The 14,936-nt window shown below is 40.0% G+C and overlaps 1 protein-coding gene across 4 annotated transcripts in view; it reads right to left on the minus strand.

The window, feature by feature from the left end:
* Window positions 1-1,083: 1,083 nt before the first annotated feature.
* Window positions 1,084-14,936, minus strand: part of Cpne3 (copine 3) — a 59,613-nt gene continuing 45,760 nt past the window's right edge. For all 4 annotated transcript variants that reach the window (XM_052717007.1, XM_052717008.1, XM_052717011.1 and 1 more), the window contains exons 13-16: window positions 13,885-13,936; window positions 10,140-10,273; window positions 8,870-9,106; window positions 1,084-5,294 (exon numbers count right to left, since the gene is read on the minus strand). In XM_052717007.1, coding sequence (XP_052572967.1) covers window positions 5,184-5,294; window positions 8,870-9,106; window positions 10,140-10,273; window positions 13,885-13,936 — 534 coding nt within the window. In that variant the 3' untranslated portion in view covers window positions 1,084-5,183. The remainder of the gene's footprint in view (window positions 5,295-8,869; window positions 9,107-10,139; window positions 10,274-13,884; window positions 13,937-14,936) is intronic.

Raw genomic sequence — 14,936 nt, forward strand, 5'->3', positions numbered from 1 at the left:
CTCGCCCTTATATTCAATAAATGCATTTTTTTTGTATTCTTAAAACATTTAGCTTCTGTGATAGTTTAAATGTAACTGCCCCCCAGAAGCTCATAGGGGATCGTACTATTAGGAGCTGTGGCCTTGTTGGAGGTGTCACGGGGGGGGGGGGGGGGGGGGGGGGGTTTGAGGTCTCCTAGGCTCAAGCTATGCTCAATATGGACAGAGATTCTTTTTGCTGCCTGTGATCAAGATGTAGAACTCTCAGCTCCTTTTTCAACACCATGTCTGCATGCATGCTGCCATGTCCCATCATAATAATGGACTTGACCTCTGAAACTGTAAGCCACCCTAATTAAATGTTTTTCTTTATAAGAGTTGCTGTGGCATGTCTCTTCACAGCACTAGGAACCCCAAGCAGCCTAATATTTGCTGTTTAATCTTTTTTTATCAGTTACCATTCAGTTCTTAGCCCTACTGAATTGTTAATGCTTCTATCACAGGTCCAGGTCAGTCACTGTGGAAGTAGGTTCCTGATGCAAAGGATAAGTTCAGCTCAAATCCTTCTCCCCATCTCACATGTGTTCTTTGCCTTTCTACCATGTCACGACACAGCAGAGGCGCCTTCTAGATTCCAGCATCATGCTCTTGAACTTCCCAGCCTGGGTTATTTACAAATCAGTCTATGGTGGTTTTTAATGGCACCCCAAATTAGACTAATTTTCTATTTATTTCTAACTTTTCTATTATTTTTCTTGTATATGGTATATGAGTGCATGAATAAGTGTGTGAGGGATGCATAGGCCAGAGGACACCAAGTGTCCTCTATTTTTTCTCTGCCTTATTCCATTAAGTAAGGACCTCTTACTAAACCTGGAGCTTGCCAGTTCCCAGCTAGGCTAAGAGCTGTACCCATTCCCTCCAGTGCTAAGGTTAAAGCCTGTGTGGCCATGCCTGGCTTATTACAGGGGTACAAGGATCTGAACTCAGGTCCTCAAACTTAAGTGGCAAGTGGTGTTATCCACTGAGCCATTCATCCAGCTCCATTTTCTATTATTTTGGTAAGATGTAGAGAAATACAAATGAAAACAAAATACAGCCATGTTACATCAAGCAGTAACTTTATCCAAAGGGAATTCACACAGAAGATATATTTGACATGAATTCATATATTGGTAAGTTATGCACATACTGTGACATCCACAGCAACACAACTGCTCACAATTTTCACCCAGCTGCTAACTTACCTTACATCACCTTCATGAAAAATAGACTAGAGAGTATTCTTGAAGATGGCTTTCTAGGAAATGTATGAAAGGAGGAAAGCATGTCAAAATGCAGCACAAGCAGCAATGAGGCCCTGAATTTATTTTGGAAAAGCTGACCAAGCATTGTCTAAAGTGAACACTTGTAAATCCCTCAAAAGACTTAAAATTTTAAGGGCCTTTTTAAAAAAATCAATTGTAAACAGAAGACAAGGTGACTAGACCAGTGGGAATACTATTCCTGAATATATGCATGTACATATGTGGTTACAGAGAAATGAAAATCAATGTGGTGATTTTCATTTTAGATGTATTTTATGAAAGAATGGCATTTGTTCAAATAATGGCACAATAAGGAAAATAAATATTTCAATATAAAATGGCATGGAATGAAGTTGAGGGCTGAAACTACGAGTTTTATAAAATGACAATTTAGAAGTTGTAAATGCTTTTATTTCAAACTGCAAGTAACGTATGGATTGCTTTAGTTTGCCAGAATCACAGGTCTTATAAATAACATATCTATAAAAACCTGATCAAGATGAGTCATTTAAAGAAAAAACTATTTTAACAGCAAACAATTCTGGTAGGCCAGAATGTACAACTGTTCAGACCAAATGGCAGAAAGATGGCTGCCAGATGCCCACTGAAAGCATGAAGAAGGGTCTACAGTTCTGAGGAGTCTCTGGGGCTGAGCAAGCAGCAAGTCCTGCTTCAGAGCCAGAGAAGCCCCTCTGCTACTGCGTCACACACACGAGAATGTGTAAGCCACTTCTGTGCTAGCTCCCTCTGTATGCAAAAGAAAGTCCTGAAAACCACTGTGGCGTCTTCCCAAGCACAGAGAACTGAGATGTGTGAAACAGTAATGGCTTCAAAAGAGAGAAAAGAAAAAAAAGAAAGAAAATCAGTATTTGTCTCCTTTATTGATAACTGAATTGTTACTAATGAATCAGGCTGTACAGGTTCTTGAACTGTGGGCCATGGCCCCATAAGTAGTCATGTAGCTGACTGAAAAATCCAACTTCAGTAAAAGGTTTCTAAGGTCTAATGCACAATGGCCAACAATTAATTCAAAAGCAACTGTATAATGAATCTGAGGTGTTTCTGGAGGGGCTCGCCCATATTATATCACTCAACTTCACTGCAGCCTTGGTGCTGAGGACACACCCAGTGCACTTTGCATTACACAGCAGCCATGCCATGAATAACAACAATAAACACTGCCTGAGTACCTCAGCTCCACTCAGGGTTACTTGTGTATTAGGAATCACAGCCATTTTACTGCACAAACTAGCTTTCTGAAGCATAAGTGCTTAGTTTTAGAAAACAAAGACTTCAATACCTCCTGCCATTCTGAATCCAGTAAATGTCAAATCAATATCTCTAGATTGTATTGTGTTAGGAAGTTTGATTTTTAAAAATTGTCAGCTTCAGCTTCGTTCAAAAATCTTTAAATGTGTTTTGGCTTAGGATAAGGACAGAACATTCAACTTCTGAAACACCCCTAAACATGTTTATGACATTCTGTACTATGTATTTATGTGAAAGGGGGTTCTAAGCATTGACAATTGTAAAATCAAAATATCAATCAAGTCTGAAGCACATCAAAGGTGCTCTATGTATGCAACAGATCCAGCTGAGATCAAATTCTTATTTAAAAACAAAGTATATCCACCTCATGAATAGGCAAATATGCCTTCACCTTTAATAAATGGTAAAATTGTAAGTCTAAAAAAACTGTGTTAAATAAGTTTGTTTGTGTGTCTCTGTGTGTGTACGCATGTGCATAGTGCTCATGGAGGACAGAGGAGGGCATCAGGGCCCCTGAAGCTGGAACTGTGTGTGTCTCTGTGTGTGTCTCTGTGTGTGTATGCATGTGTGCAGTGCTCATGGAGGACAGAGGAGGGCATCAGGGCCCCTGAAGCTGGAACTGTGTGTGTCTCTGTGTGTGTATGCACGTGTGCAGTGCTCATGGAGGACAGAGGAGGGCATCAGGGCCCCTGAAGCTAAAGTTACAGCCAACTGTGAGCTGCCTGATGTAGGTACTGGGAACCAAACTCAGGTCCTCTGCAAGAGTAATATATGCTCTGAACCCTGAGCCATCTTTCCAGCCCCCTAAAATAAATTTCATTTGATTTACTTGCAATGTTTGATTTTATACCTATCTTAAATGCTTATAAAACTGGGGTTGCATAAAAATGTCTTGAGTGAAATGACTCAAAAATAAATTTAAGAAACCCTGCTATAGAGGTACACTGCCTCAGGTTAATAGCACATACCAAGATGCCAGCTACCCAGGTGGGAAGGAGGCATCTGCTCACTGGGCTAGGCAAACAAGACCTCAGCAATAAGTTCTTTCTGAGAAGCCTGCAGAGAACAAAGACACAGGCAGCAGTAGAGGGACTCAGTTACACTGACAGGAACGCTGACTAGGGCTAGACTATGTGACAAATACACAATTTTAAATGTTAAATTGTTAGTGATGATTGGCCACTGCATAGACGGGCAAAGTATTTGACATCGAGAGTCTCAGGCAAATGTTACAGAATCTATTCCAAACATGTGGTGCTCAGGAAGCAGCATGTTTCAAAGGGTAGAGTCGAGATAATTCTATTCTTCAAAACATGCATACTAAGTACACACTATCTAAATGTAGCAATTAGAAAAGGGTATTGTTTGTGTGAGTTGCTTTTTCTTTTTAAATGCTGTATCAGGTTTTATGCTTAACAGAATCCACTCTGAACTTAGGAAATAATACATTATTGAAATGAAAAATGGAATTTTGATTAATAAATAATGAACTACATGTTTAAAGAAAACAAAAATACCATTTTAAAAGGCAAAAATATCTAAAAAAAAATTTATACAAATCAATGCACAGGACCATAGCAAAAAAAGAATAAAAATGACCTCCCCCAATTATGCCATTAGATAGAAGAAATGGATTTCTCAATTATTTATTTTTCTTTGTTATTTTGAAACATCTTACTGTGTAGCTGGCTGACCTGGAACTTACTACATAGGCAGATTGGCTTCTGATGATTCTCCTGCCTCTGCCTCCCAAGCGCTAGTATGATGTGCCACCATGCCTAGCCTACAATTGTGAATTTTCATCTTAAATGTTTGGTCCTCACAGCTTTAATGGACAAAGCAATCCCAATCCCTTAGTTACCTTACACTGACCTAGTCATGTAGACTCTGGGAATGACCTATCATTTGCACTTCCACAGAAGGATGTCTTGTTTACTCAGTAAAAGAAAGGCCAAACCTGACCATGTTGTGTGTAACAGTTGACAGAGAAAAGAAGAGATTTCAAAAGGCAAAGCTGTCTTGTCTGCAAGGATCCTTCCACTGGTTGATTGAACATTTTAAAAACCGAGTAAGTTCCTGCTTTTCATGAAGACCCATGTGAAAACAGTTTTGTATAATGCATCATTGCAGCATGGGAAGGGACAAATACAAAGTCACAGGTACAAATTCAGTACTACTTGTTTTAAGGAGCTCTCTCAGTCACAAGTACAGACTCTGGCTTGCAAGATATTTACTATAAACAGTATAGCAACCTGCAAACCACATCATCCTGTAATTCCTCATTCACTCTGACAACATTTAAAATTAGCATTTTCATTATAGAAAGTAGACAACAAACCAACAAATCCCCACTTTTCCCACATTAAATTCAATTCCAAATAGCACTCTTACAATTTCTAGACATCACTAACAATCACTGAATTTATGAAGCAGAGATGGATTTGCTACTGTCCTCTTCAAAAAGTATAAAACGTGTGCTTTAAACAAATAAAATACGTACAAAAAGTTGGGTTTGTCTCAGGAACACTGGGGGTGAAAAGCACATAAGGTAGATAAGATACATCATTCTGCATAAGAGATGGCATTGCTCCACGAGGCTTATGAATCCTGGAGTTGTCCTGGCTCCTTCTATTTCACAGCTGGGTTTTTGGGAGGAAGGAGTTTGTATGTGTTGAAGTAGCCCACCACCTGCTGGGGAATCTCTGCCAAGACACACTGTGCAAGAGCTTCTTTTGGAGCCTTGAGGAAAAACAAAATCACAGTTACTGTTACCAACTGGAGATTTGCTGGCTTGCTTATTTGTTTGTCTCTTGTAGCTCAAGCTGGCCTTGGACTCACTATACAGTCAAGTATGACCCTGAACTCTCCATCCTCCTGACTCTCCCTACCAAGTGCTGGAATTGCAGGCACACACAACCATATTTGGCTGATATACTGGCTATATGATAAAAGATTACAGATAACTCAGCAGTCATTAAAATGTGGAAATTCCCAACCTCTAGGCTTGTACATTAGGAACAGTCCACATAATATGGGGGAAATAATCAATGTTATTTATAATTGCCATCATTATCACTGCTAATATGTGTCAAGTTCTTTGGTGCCATCCATTTCATATTGATAATTCTCTGTTGTTATGGCTCCTATTTTTTGAGGCAGGGTCTCACTATGTAGCCCTGGCTGGCTTGGAAATCACTATGTAGACCAGGCTGGCCTTGAACTTACAGACTTCTGCTTGCCTCTGCCTCCCAAGTGATCTTGATATCCTTCCTGCCTCTGTTTGCTTAGTGCTAAGACTAGAGATGTGAGCTAACATGCATGGCCTATTTTTTTTTTAATGTATCTTTAACTTTTTCCTCTTATTGAAAGTCTATATGAAAGTCATGTTAAAAGATTGTTCCATTTGTGCCTAAAGACTTTATGTTAGTCATACAAAGAGTTTATTAGTCATTCTTATGACTACTAAATGCAATCCCCATTTTAATTACCTATAAGCTCTAGTAATACTATAAAAGAATTTTAAAAGGAGTTTTGGGTATCAGTCACCATTCTGAAATGAGCATGTAAAAATCTAATGTATAATGCTATATGAAACACAGTCTATGATTACAGGAGTGACATGAGTTTAAACAGAATTGATTCTGAATGCTTATTTTCCCAAGCAACCTTCATGTAAGGCCTTCATATCAGCCTTTGTAAAAGCACCAGGTACTGTTTTTAAAGTCTATTCATAAGTATCCCATGTTTTAGATGTACCATAGTTTCCTTCTTCATTTACCTCTTGAAGGGCATCTGGGTTGTTTCCAGCTTTTATATATTATGCATAAAGCTGCTAAAATATTCACATTTGGGTTTCTATTTTTGTTTTTTTTATATATGTGATATAAGACTGTATTTCATATAGCATTATATATTAAATTTTTCCATGTTCCTCTCAAAATGGTCAGCCTGGTCTACACTGGAAATTCCTGACTGAAATTGTCTCAAGAATTCAAAAATCAAACAAAACTAAGGAGCAATGCATGCAAGAACCTGGGTGACTCTAAGAAGAACCATGCTAGAAGAAAAAAGCCAGCCTTATAGTTCATATACAGTATGATTCCATTTATGTAAAATTTTTGTTTACTTGTTTGTTTTCTGAGATAGTATCTCTCCAAGCAGCTCAGACTGGCCTCAAATTCACACTTGCTGCCTCCCATGTGCTGTTACTACAGACATGTACCATCTTACCCAAATATTTATGTAAATTCCTGAACTTACGAGATTATAGAAATGAACAGTTTAGTGGTTTCCATGGGCTAAGGAGGCACAGGTGTAGATGGGAAGTAGATGCACCAACAAAGGCACAACGTAAGGGCTCCCTGTGGTGATGAATCGTAATTATATTATATAATTCCTGGCTGTGATCCTATAAAATAGTCTACAAGGTATTAACACTGGACCAATCTTCTAACAGATTTTTTTTTTTTTTTGAGACATGTCTTCCTATAGGACTCTAGATAGCTTGGAACTCACTACATGGTCCAAACTGGTCTTAGAGCGAGAGAACTAAAGATGTATTAACATACCCTGCTTCTAAGAGCTTTTCTTCAAGTAGACATATTTTCCTAGAGGTTTGGCTAGTGTGCTGTGGGATGGTCTGTATGTCAAATGTGTTGCTGATTGGTCAATGAATAAATCACTGATTGGTCAGTGGCCAGGCAGGAAATATAGGCGGGACTAACAGAGAGAAGAATTGAGAAAACAGGAAGCTGGGTGAGGGAGACACTGCCAGCCGCCATCAGGACAAGGAAGATGTAAAGTACCGGTAAGCCACAAGCCACGTGGCAAGGTATAGATTAATAGAAATGGATTAATTTAAGCTGTAAGAACAGTTAGCAAGAAGCCTGCCACGGCCATACAGTTTGTAACCAATATAAGTCTCTGTGTTTATTTGGTTGGGTCTGAATGGCTGTGGGACTGGCGGGTAACAAAGATTTGTCCTGACTGTGGGCCAGGCAGGTAAACTCTAGCTACACTAGTGATTTGTTTTTCTGTTGTTACAAAGTGTAGCTTATTTTGATTGTCCATTCAATAGGATCCAGAATCACCAAGGACATAAACTTCTGGCCCTATCTCTGTTCCCAGAGCAGTTTAATTGGAGTGGATGAGTAGACAGACCTACCCTGAGTATGAGTGGTACTATTCCATGCATCAGAGTACTGGACTAAGTAAAGAAAAATTGAGCTGAGCATCTGAGCTGGCTGGTTTTTTAATGTTAATTTGATATAAACTAGAGTTATCTGAGAAGAGGGAGCTCAATTAAGAAAATGCTTCTCTAAGATTGGGCTGTAGACAGCCTGAAGAACATTTTCTTTCTTTCTCTTTCTTTCTTTCCTTCTTTCCTTCTTTCTTTCTTTCTTTTCTTCTTTCTTTCTTTCTTTCTTTCTTTCTTTCTTCCTTCCTTCCTTCCTTCCTTCCTTCCTTCCTTCCTTCCTTCCTTCCTTCCTTTCTTTCTTTCTTTCTTTTCTCTCTCTTTCTCTATTTCTCTCTCTGTTTCAAGGCAGGGTTTTTCTGTGTAATCCTGGTGTCCCAGAACTTGCTCTGTAAGCCAAGCTGGCCTTAAACTTAGAGGTATCTGCCTGCCTCTGCCTTCCAGGTGCTGGGATTAAAGGCATGTACCACCACCACCCAGCATAGAACGTTTTCTCAATTAGTGATTGATATTGGAGGGTCCAGACCACTGTAGGTGGTGCTACCCCTAGGCTGGTATCCTGGGTTCTATAAAAAGGCAAGCTGAGCAAGCCATAAGAAGCAAGCCAATAATCAGCATTCCTGTGGCCTCTGCTTCAGCTCCTGCCTCCAGGTTCCTCCCTGCGTGATGGACTGTGATAAGAAAGTGTAAGCAAAATAAACTTCTTTCCCATGTTGCTATAGATCATAGTGTTTTATCACAGCAATAAAACCCCTAAGTAAGGCAGTACCCAAATTCATCCTCTCTGCATGACTGTGGATGTACTGTGACCAGCTGGCCCAGACTCCTGCCATGCCTTTCCCACCATGATGGACCACGAGCCAAGGGAAGCTTTTACTTCCTCCAGTTGTCTTTCCAGGTAACTTTTCACAACCATGAGGAAAGTAATTAACACAAAAGCAACATCAACAACAACAAAAAAAAAACTTAACATATTCATAACAGTTTCATTTTAAGTTTATCATACTATCATAGCAAAAGCACAAAAGATACAAAAATGCCCAATCAAACCAAACCTCTCACATGCAAAAGCAAAAGCATCCTGAAGGTCTGGGTTTAAGTCAGAAAGAATGGTACTCACATTCTGGAACTGTCTGAAAGGCACGAACTGAACAATATCTCTTATGGCCACCTCTCCTGATGGGGAGCGGAGACTTCCCCCATCACCATCCAGAAACTCCATGGCACTGAAGTCAGCTCCCCCAACTCCCACAATGATGATAGACATGGGCAGTTTGGAAGCATTGACGATAGCATGTCTGGTTTCATCAAGGTCTGTGATCACGCCATCCGTGATGATCAAGAGCACAAAGTATTGCTGCCAAAACATAAAGCATGTCCACTGAGCAGGTGAAGGTCAGACAGTGGTCTAGGTTAAGGAGTCATCTGCCTCACTTACTCATTCTCACTGCCACACTAAACCTAGGATACCATCTGCATAAAATATTCTGGAATTCTCTGATGACAAGGATCAACTCTTACGAAAACTGAAGATTCATTACAAATGCAACACACCACAGAATAGGTTGAAAAAATACTCAGAAGAAATCTAAATGTCGAAGAGAAACCTTTCAAGTAATCAGAGGAATAAACACTCATTAAACTGAACCACTAAACATGTCAAAGATTGGAGCAAGGGAGCAGATGAGAAGTCCAATCTCAACAGATCCAAAACTTTTGCAGAAGGATTATCTGCCTGGCTAAAACAGATGCTTTACAATTTTTTTTTCTTTTTTGATGAAACTTTCCAGAGCAATAAAATGTCACATAAAGTTGTCATTTCATTTTTTGGGCAAGTTAAATCTAGGACAGGAATAAGATTTATGACAGTAACTTATAAGTATGGGCGTGTTTTCTCTGACCCAGGCACTGTGCACTTTACATGAATTATCTTGTTTAACTTTTTCAACACCTGCACAATAGGGTCCCCGTGATCCCTACTTCTAAATATATTACAACATGAGAGATTTGGTACCCAACATCCGACTGGTAATGGTCAACTAATTCAAACCTCAGTAGTACAGTTAAGTGATGCAATACCAGCAACTGATAAAAGTATTCAAAGGCCTTCACATCAACTATGTTTCTAAAAGTTAAGTAATAGCCCCCCCCTCCCTTTTGGTAGAATCTAAACAAATTACTTCCAAAGTCAGAGAAAAGACTCGCAAATGCAAGCATTATTTTGTTTTAGTGATCATTAGTAGCAACAGATACCTCTCCCAAACTAATGCTGATTATATCATCACTTTTCACTCTTGATTTAGTACCCTGACAAACTCAATAAACAACAGTATGGTAACCAGGAAGAAGTACCAACCACACCCTTTTGTTCCTGAGCCTAGAGCACTTACAGACGCTGTCTGCTGCTGTGTGGCGGCAGCTGCAAACCTGGCCACATGATTTATAATTGGAGAAAAATTAGTTGGTCCATAGAGTTTTATCTGAGGAAGACAGGTCCGATAAGCCTCTATAATGCCTTGGATTCCTAGATCAAAGAAAGTAGTATTAAAAATCCTCAAATGTAATTTGTTAGCCCACAGTACTGGGAAGCACAATTATATACATATCAAGTCTGGTGAATAATAGCTGTTATCCCAGCTCTAGGGAGACTGCAGTGGAAGTATCAAAATCACCTTGACTATAGTGAGTCCCTATCACAACTACAAAACAAAAGAAAACAACAACAAAAAGTACTTTGACTAGGGAAAAGTTTCACATTCAAGAGTTCTTCATGGTTGTGCTTCATTGTAGAAAGCTACAAACACAGCCTCTCCAAGCAGAAAGTATGCATTTTCATCTCAGATGGGACTTATATTTATGCTTAACTTTGGTGTGTTTTTGATGAAAAAAGTGTAACATCTTACAACTGTTAAGCAGAAAGAAAAAATTAATGAGATAAACACTGATTTGCACATGTGGTCAAAGTTCTATAAAAAAATAAGGTTATAAGGCTGATTGTTCTAAACAATTAGACGATACAAGTAAGGGTCAGGCACGGTATAGTGGATGCATTAGTTTCAATATTCACATGGGCCGTTTCCTGCATTTTCTGTAGAAACTGTAAACAGTTGGGCCTGCCAGTCTTATTAATAGCAAGTTGAACGGGGCTCTCTCTATGTGATTCAATGCATATAAGTGGACAGGGCCCCCACATCTAAGCAGATGCTTTAAGAACCACTGCCTGTTTTCTCTAGTTCTTGTACTCTGTTCCTGGGTCACAGGACCAGCAGGTGAAGAGCTGGTCCTTCAGGCTGAGTCCCAGACTAAGAAACTTAGGAGAGCTGGGTGAGGCTTTACATCTACAATCCTAGGACTCAGGAAACTGAGGTAGGAAGATGCCAAGTTTATAGCCTGAACTACATGGCAAGACCTATCTTATAAAAATAAACTAAAAAAGAAATGTGGAAAACAGCTGTGATCTAGCTACAAGTCAAACGAGTAAGGCACAGATGTGCCACTGTAAGTCACTGAGGTGTAGAGATAGTTCTGTTACAACAGCATGGCCTGGTGAGCCAGCTAGTGTCTGGTGAAAAGTTGTCTACAAATGAGTATCCTAGGTATGTTGATTCTGTCCTCAATGTTAGTTTAGGATACAGGCAAATGCTACAAATACCAAAAGAACTCCCTGCACTGTTTTGAAACCATAGATACTTGTTTATAGTGTATTTTGAAGTTTTATTTTTTTAGTGTAAATTTTTATTCATTTGTGTGTAGTGTATATGTGTGGTGTGTATGCATGGTACACGCAAGCGAATGTGCAGGTATGTACGCCTGTGCATGCCATACAGACACCATAACAAGGTATCAGGTGTCCTCCATTGCTCTCCATCTTCTGCCTTAAAACAGGGTATCATACGAACCACTTTGGTTAGGCTGATTAACCAGTGAACTCTCAAGATCTACCTGTCTGTGACCTCCAATGGGGTTACAGGAATGTGCAGTCATACCCAGCTTTTTACATGGGTGGCTGGGATTTGAACTCAGGTCCTCATGTTTGTATAGAAATTGTTCTTATTCGCTGACTTATCTCTTCAGCCCTGTAGAAAACTTTTCAACAAAAACAAGTCTCTTGCTTTAGATCAAGGACAAGAACGAAACACCAATTCTCTCCTCTTAAAATTTAAGAGTTCCAAGAAACTCCTTTAGGTCATGTTGAACTTAGAAACAAGTAGCCATGAGCAAATTACCTATGAGAATAATTCATGCAGAGATGTAATTTTACATGTATAAACTGACAGTTTAACTAGGAGTTAGTCTAACAGTAATAAGAACAATATTAACCATAGCTAGCAACATCACTAACTGCAATGGAATAGACTGTAGAAAACCTGAGCATTTTACTTCAGCAACAATAGTTGTGGTGGTTTGAATAAGAATGCCCCCCATAGGCTCACAGATTTGAATGCTTGGTCACCATCTGAAAGGATTAGGTGGTGTGACCTTTGGGAGGAAGTGTGTCATTGGGGTGGGATTTGAGGTTTCAGAAGCCCATGCTGACCCCAGAGTCTCTTTTCCTCCCACTTGCAGATCTGAATGTAGAACTCTCAGCTACCATGTCTGCCTGCACACAGCCATGCTCCTCACCATGAGGATAATGGACTGAACTCTGAAACTCTATGCAAGTCCCAACTAAATGCTTTCTTTCTTTTCTAAGAGTTGCCATGGTCATGGTGTCTCTTCACACCAATAGAACACTGACAAAGACAGAAGTATTTTCTCCATTTGTATTATTATGCGTGCTTTGTACCCTGAAGGTTTTAACAATTTACTCTCTTCACAAATATAAAGTATTCAACTACTCACTTAAAATTGAATTTTACTGAAATCCTTCCTTGCATTAAAGCAATAAGTGAAATGTCATTTCTAGGCAACTAGGCTCAATGATGTCTTTTTAAAAAGGGAATTTAGCTACACAGAGAAACCCTGTCTCGAAAAAAAACAAAAACAAAAAAAAAAAAAAAGGGAATTTAACTTTGGTGTCTTAAGTCCTTCCCTTTTCTATATAGTATACCTGTAATCTATAACCAAACTGTTTTTTTTTTCCAGACTATATACCTAAAGAGAAAAGGCTATTTGCTTGATGAGCAGACCAAGGATGGGTTCACACTACTTATAGAGCAATAAACTTCTAGAATGAGTTGTCATATGACATAAGTTATATTCCAAAAACAATTCCAATTTCAGATAAGCACCAAGGACATTTCTTTATTTTATCTTCAATAATAAATGGTTTTATAAACTTTATCATAAAAACCTTACAAATAAAATCAGACACCAAAATTAACACACTAACAAAAGCACATTTTTAAAATAAACTCAATTATAAATATCTAGACATAAAAATGGTCACAACCATGCACTAAAAGTACCTCAAAGGAATACTGAATTAATTAGTACAGGAAAGGTATCTTAGAACAAAGAAGAAACAACCCCCAGAAGTAACCCTGTGTTCTTCCAACCTGTGAGTATTTACAAAGATAAATAATCTTTGTCTCTAGAAGCTACTATGCACTTTGTAGATGTTAAAAGGGACCCTCTTAAGAAAAAAAAAAAAAAGGGACCCTCTGCAGGGTATCAATTTAGAATATAGAATTTTAAGTAATATCTCCAACCACACAAACACACAACTACCTTTCCTCCCCAAAACATTCAGTCTTACATAATTTAGTAGGAGTCTTGGTATTGCAGGTTGGTTGTTCAATTTGATTTTTCAAAAAATTACTTTTAAAGAGGAAGCATTTGTGCATCTGAAGTATAAAGCAAAAAGTGAAATGGAAGACAAACACCAGCTTCCTGCTGTCTACAGAGCTGTGCTAGGAGCTCAGCTCCCTGTTCTCGTCACCGTCCTAGCTACTGAGTGAATACTGTGCAAGCAGTAAGAAATATAAGAACTGACACTTTTCACTTGACAAGAGTGATTGCTTCTCTGAACCTTTTCTCCAGAGTCTTTAATACTGAACTAATCACTTATGGGAAGTTTATTTTATAGTCAACTTACATGTGAAAATACTTTTTATTTTTATGATGACTTTTAGTGACCTACTCCTAAGATGGTAGTGAGGTGGTCTTTATGTTTGGCTTCTTGGCTTTACTTACCATTACAGTAGGGGTTAGATGGGTTAAAGTTCATTGGAAATTCATGAGACACCTGTCAAAAGAAAAAAGGGTGGTGAGGCCTGTTTGCTAGTTCAGAATAAAGCTTTAAAAGGAGGTTTCCTGGCAGATCAGCCCTTTCCAGACCTGAGCCAGTCGAGGACACAGATGGCTCCACCCCAGACTTCTTGGTCTGGAGGGGCACCATCAACCAGGAGCCTGCCCAGTGCCTCTGGCACCGGGTGGTCTGGCACCATCATACCAAGTGCCACCCAAGGTTTCTAGGCCCAGACATGTCAGAAGAAAAGCAACAGGTCTGCACCATGCCTTGAGCAGGGGCAGGTAGGACTCAACGATGTGCCACCTGTGACCCAACCAAGAGCCATGGTGCCAGGATGGTTGGGCGCCAGGATGGTTGGGCACCATTATGGTTAGCCAGTACAGGGTGGGGAAAGGAAGAGAGAGAGAGGCAGAACAGTTCACGGGCTTAGGGGAGAGGCAGATCTGAAGACATGAAGGCAGTGAGGAATAGGCTAACGTGAATGGCTTGCTAGCCACCTGGATCCAAGGTGACTTGGTGTCTAAGCTATAGCCAAGGGCCAGGTCTTTGAGTTCTGAAGCAGCTGAGGTGGCCTGAGTTGATGTCTGTGACTCCTGTTGCCACTGATGGCTATGAGGAAGATTGTGGTCTGGGCCACCACCTGGAGCCATGTTGGTATCTGAGGGCTATGCTGTTGCAGGGGCCATGCCAATCTGGATGGCCTGCACTGCCACCTGGAGCCATGGTGCTATCTCGGCCCTGGCTGCTGCTGAGGACCATGTCTGGGTCCATGATCCTAACACAGTCAGGGTCTGAGTTGATGTCCCTGGTCTGTGATGATATGGGGGGCCACACCGATGCCCTGGGTCTAGGCCACAACCTCTGACCATGTTGGTATCCAAGAGCTGTGCTGCTGTCAGGGCCAAGCCAATTGGGGTGGCTAGTGCTGTCACCTGGGGCCATATCTGGGTCCATGGCCCTGGCTTAGCCAGGGTCTGTGTTGATGTCCAAGGCT

The sequence above is a fragment of the Peromyscus californicus genome, unplaced genomic scaffold (assembly GCF_007827085.1).
Source record: "Peromyscus californicus insignis strain IS unplaced genomic scaffold, ASM782708v3 Scaffold_5__1_contigs__length_169319896, whole genome shotgun sequence".
NCBI classification, from domain to species: Eukaryota; Metazoa; Chordata; class Mammalia; order Rodentia; family Cricetidae; genus Peromyscus; species Peromyscus californicus.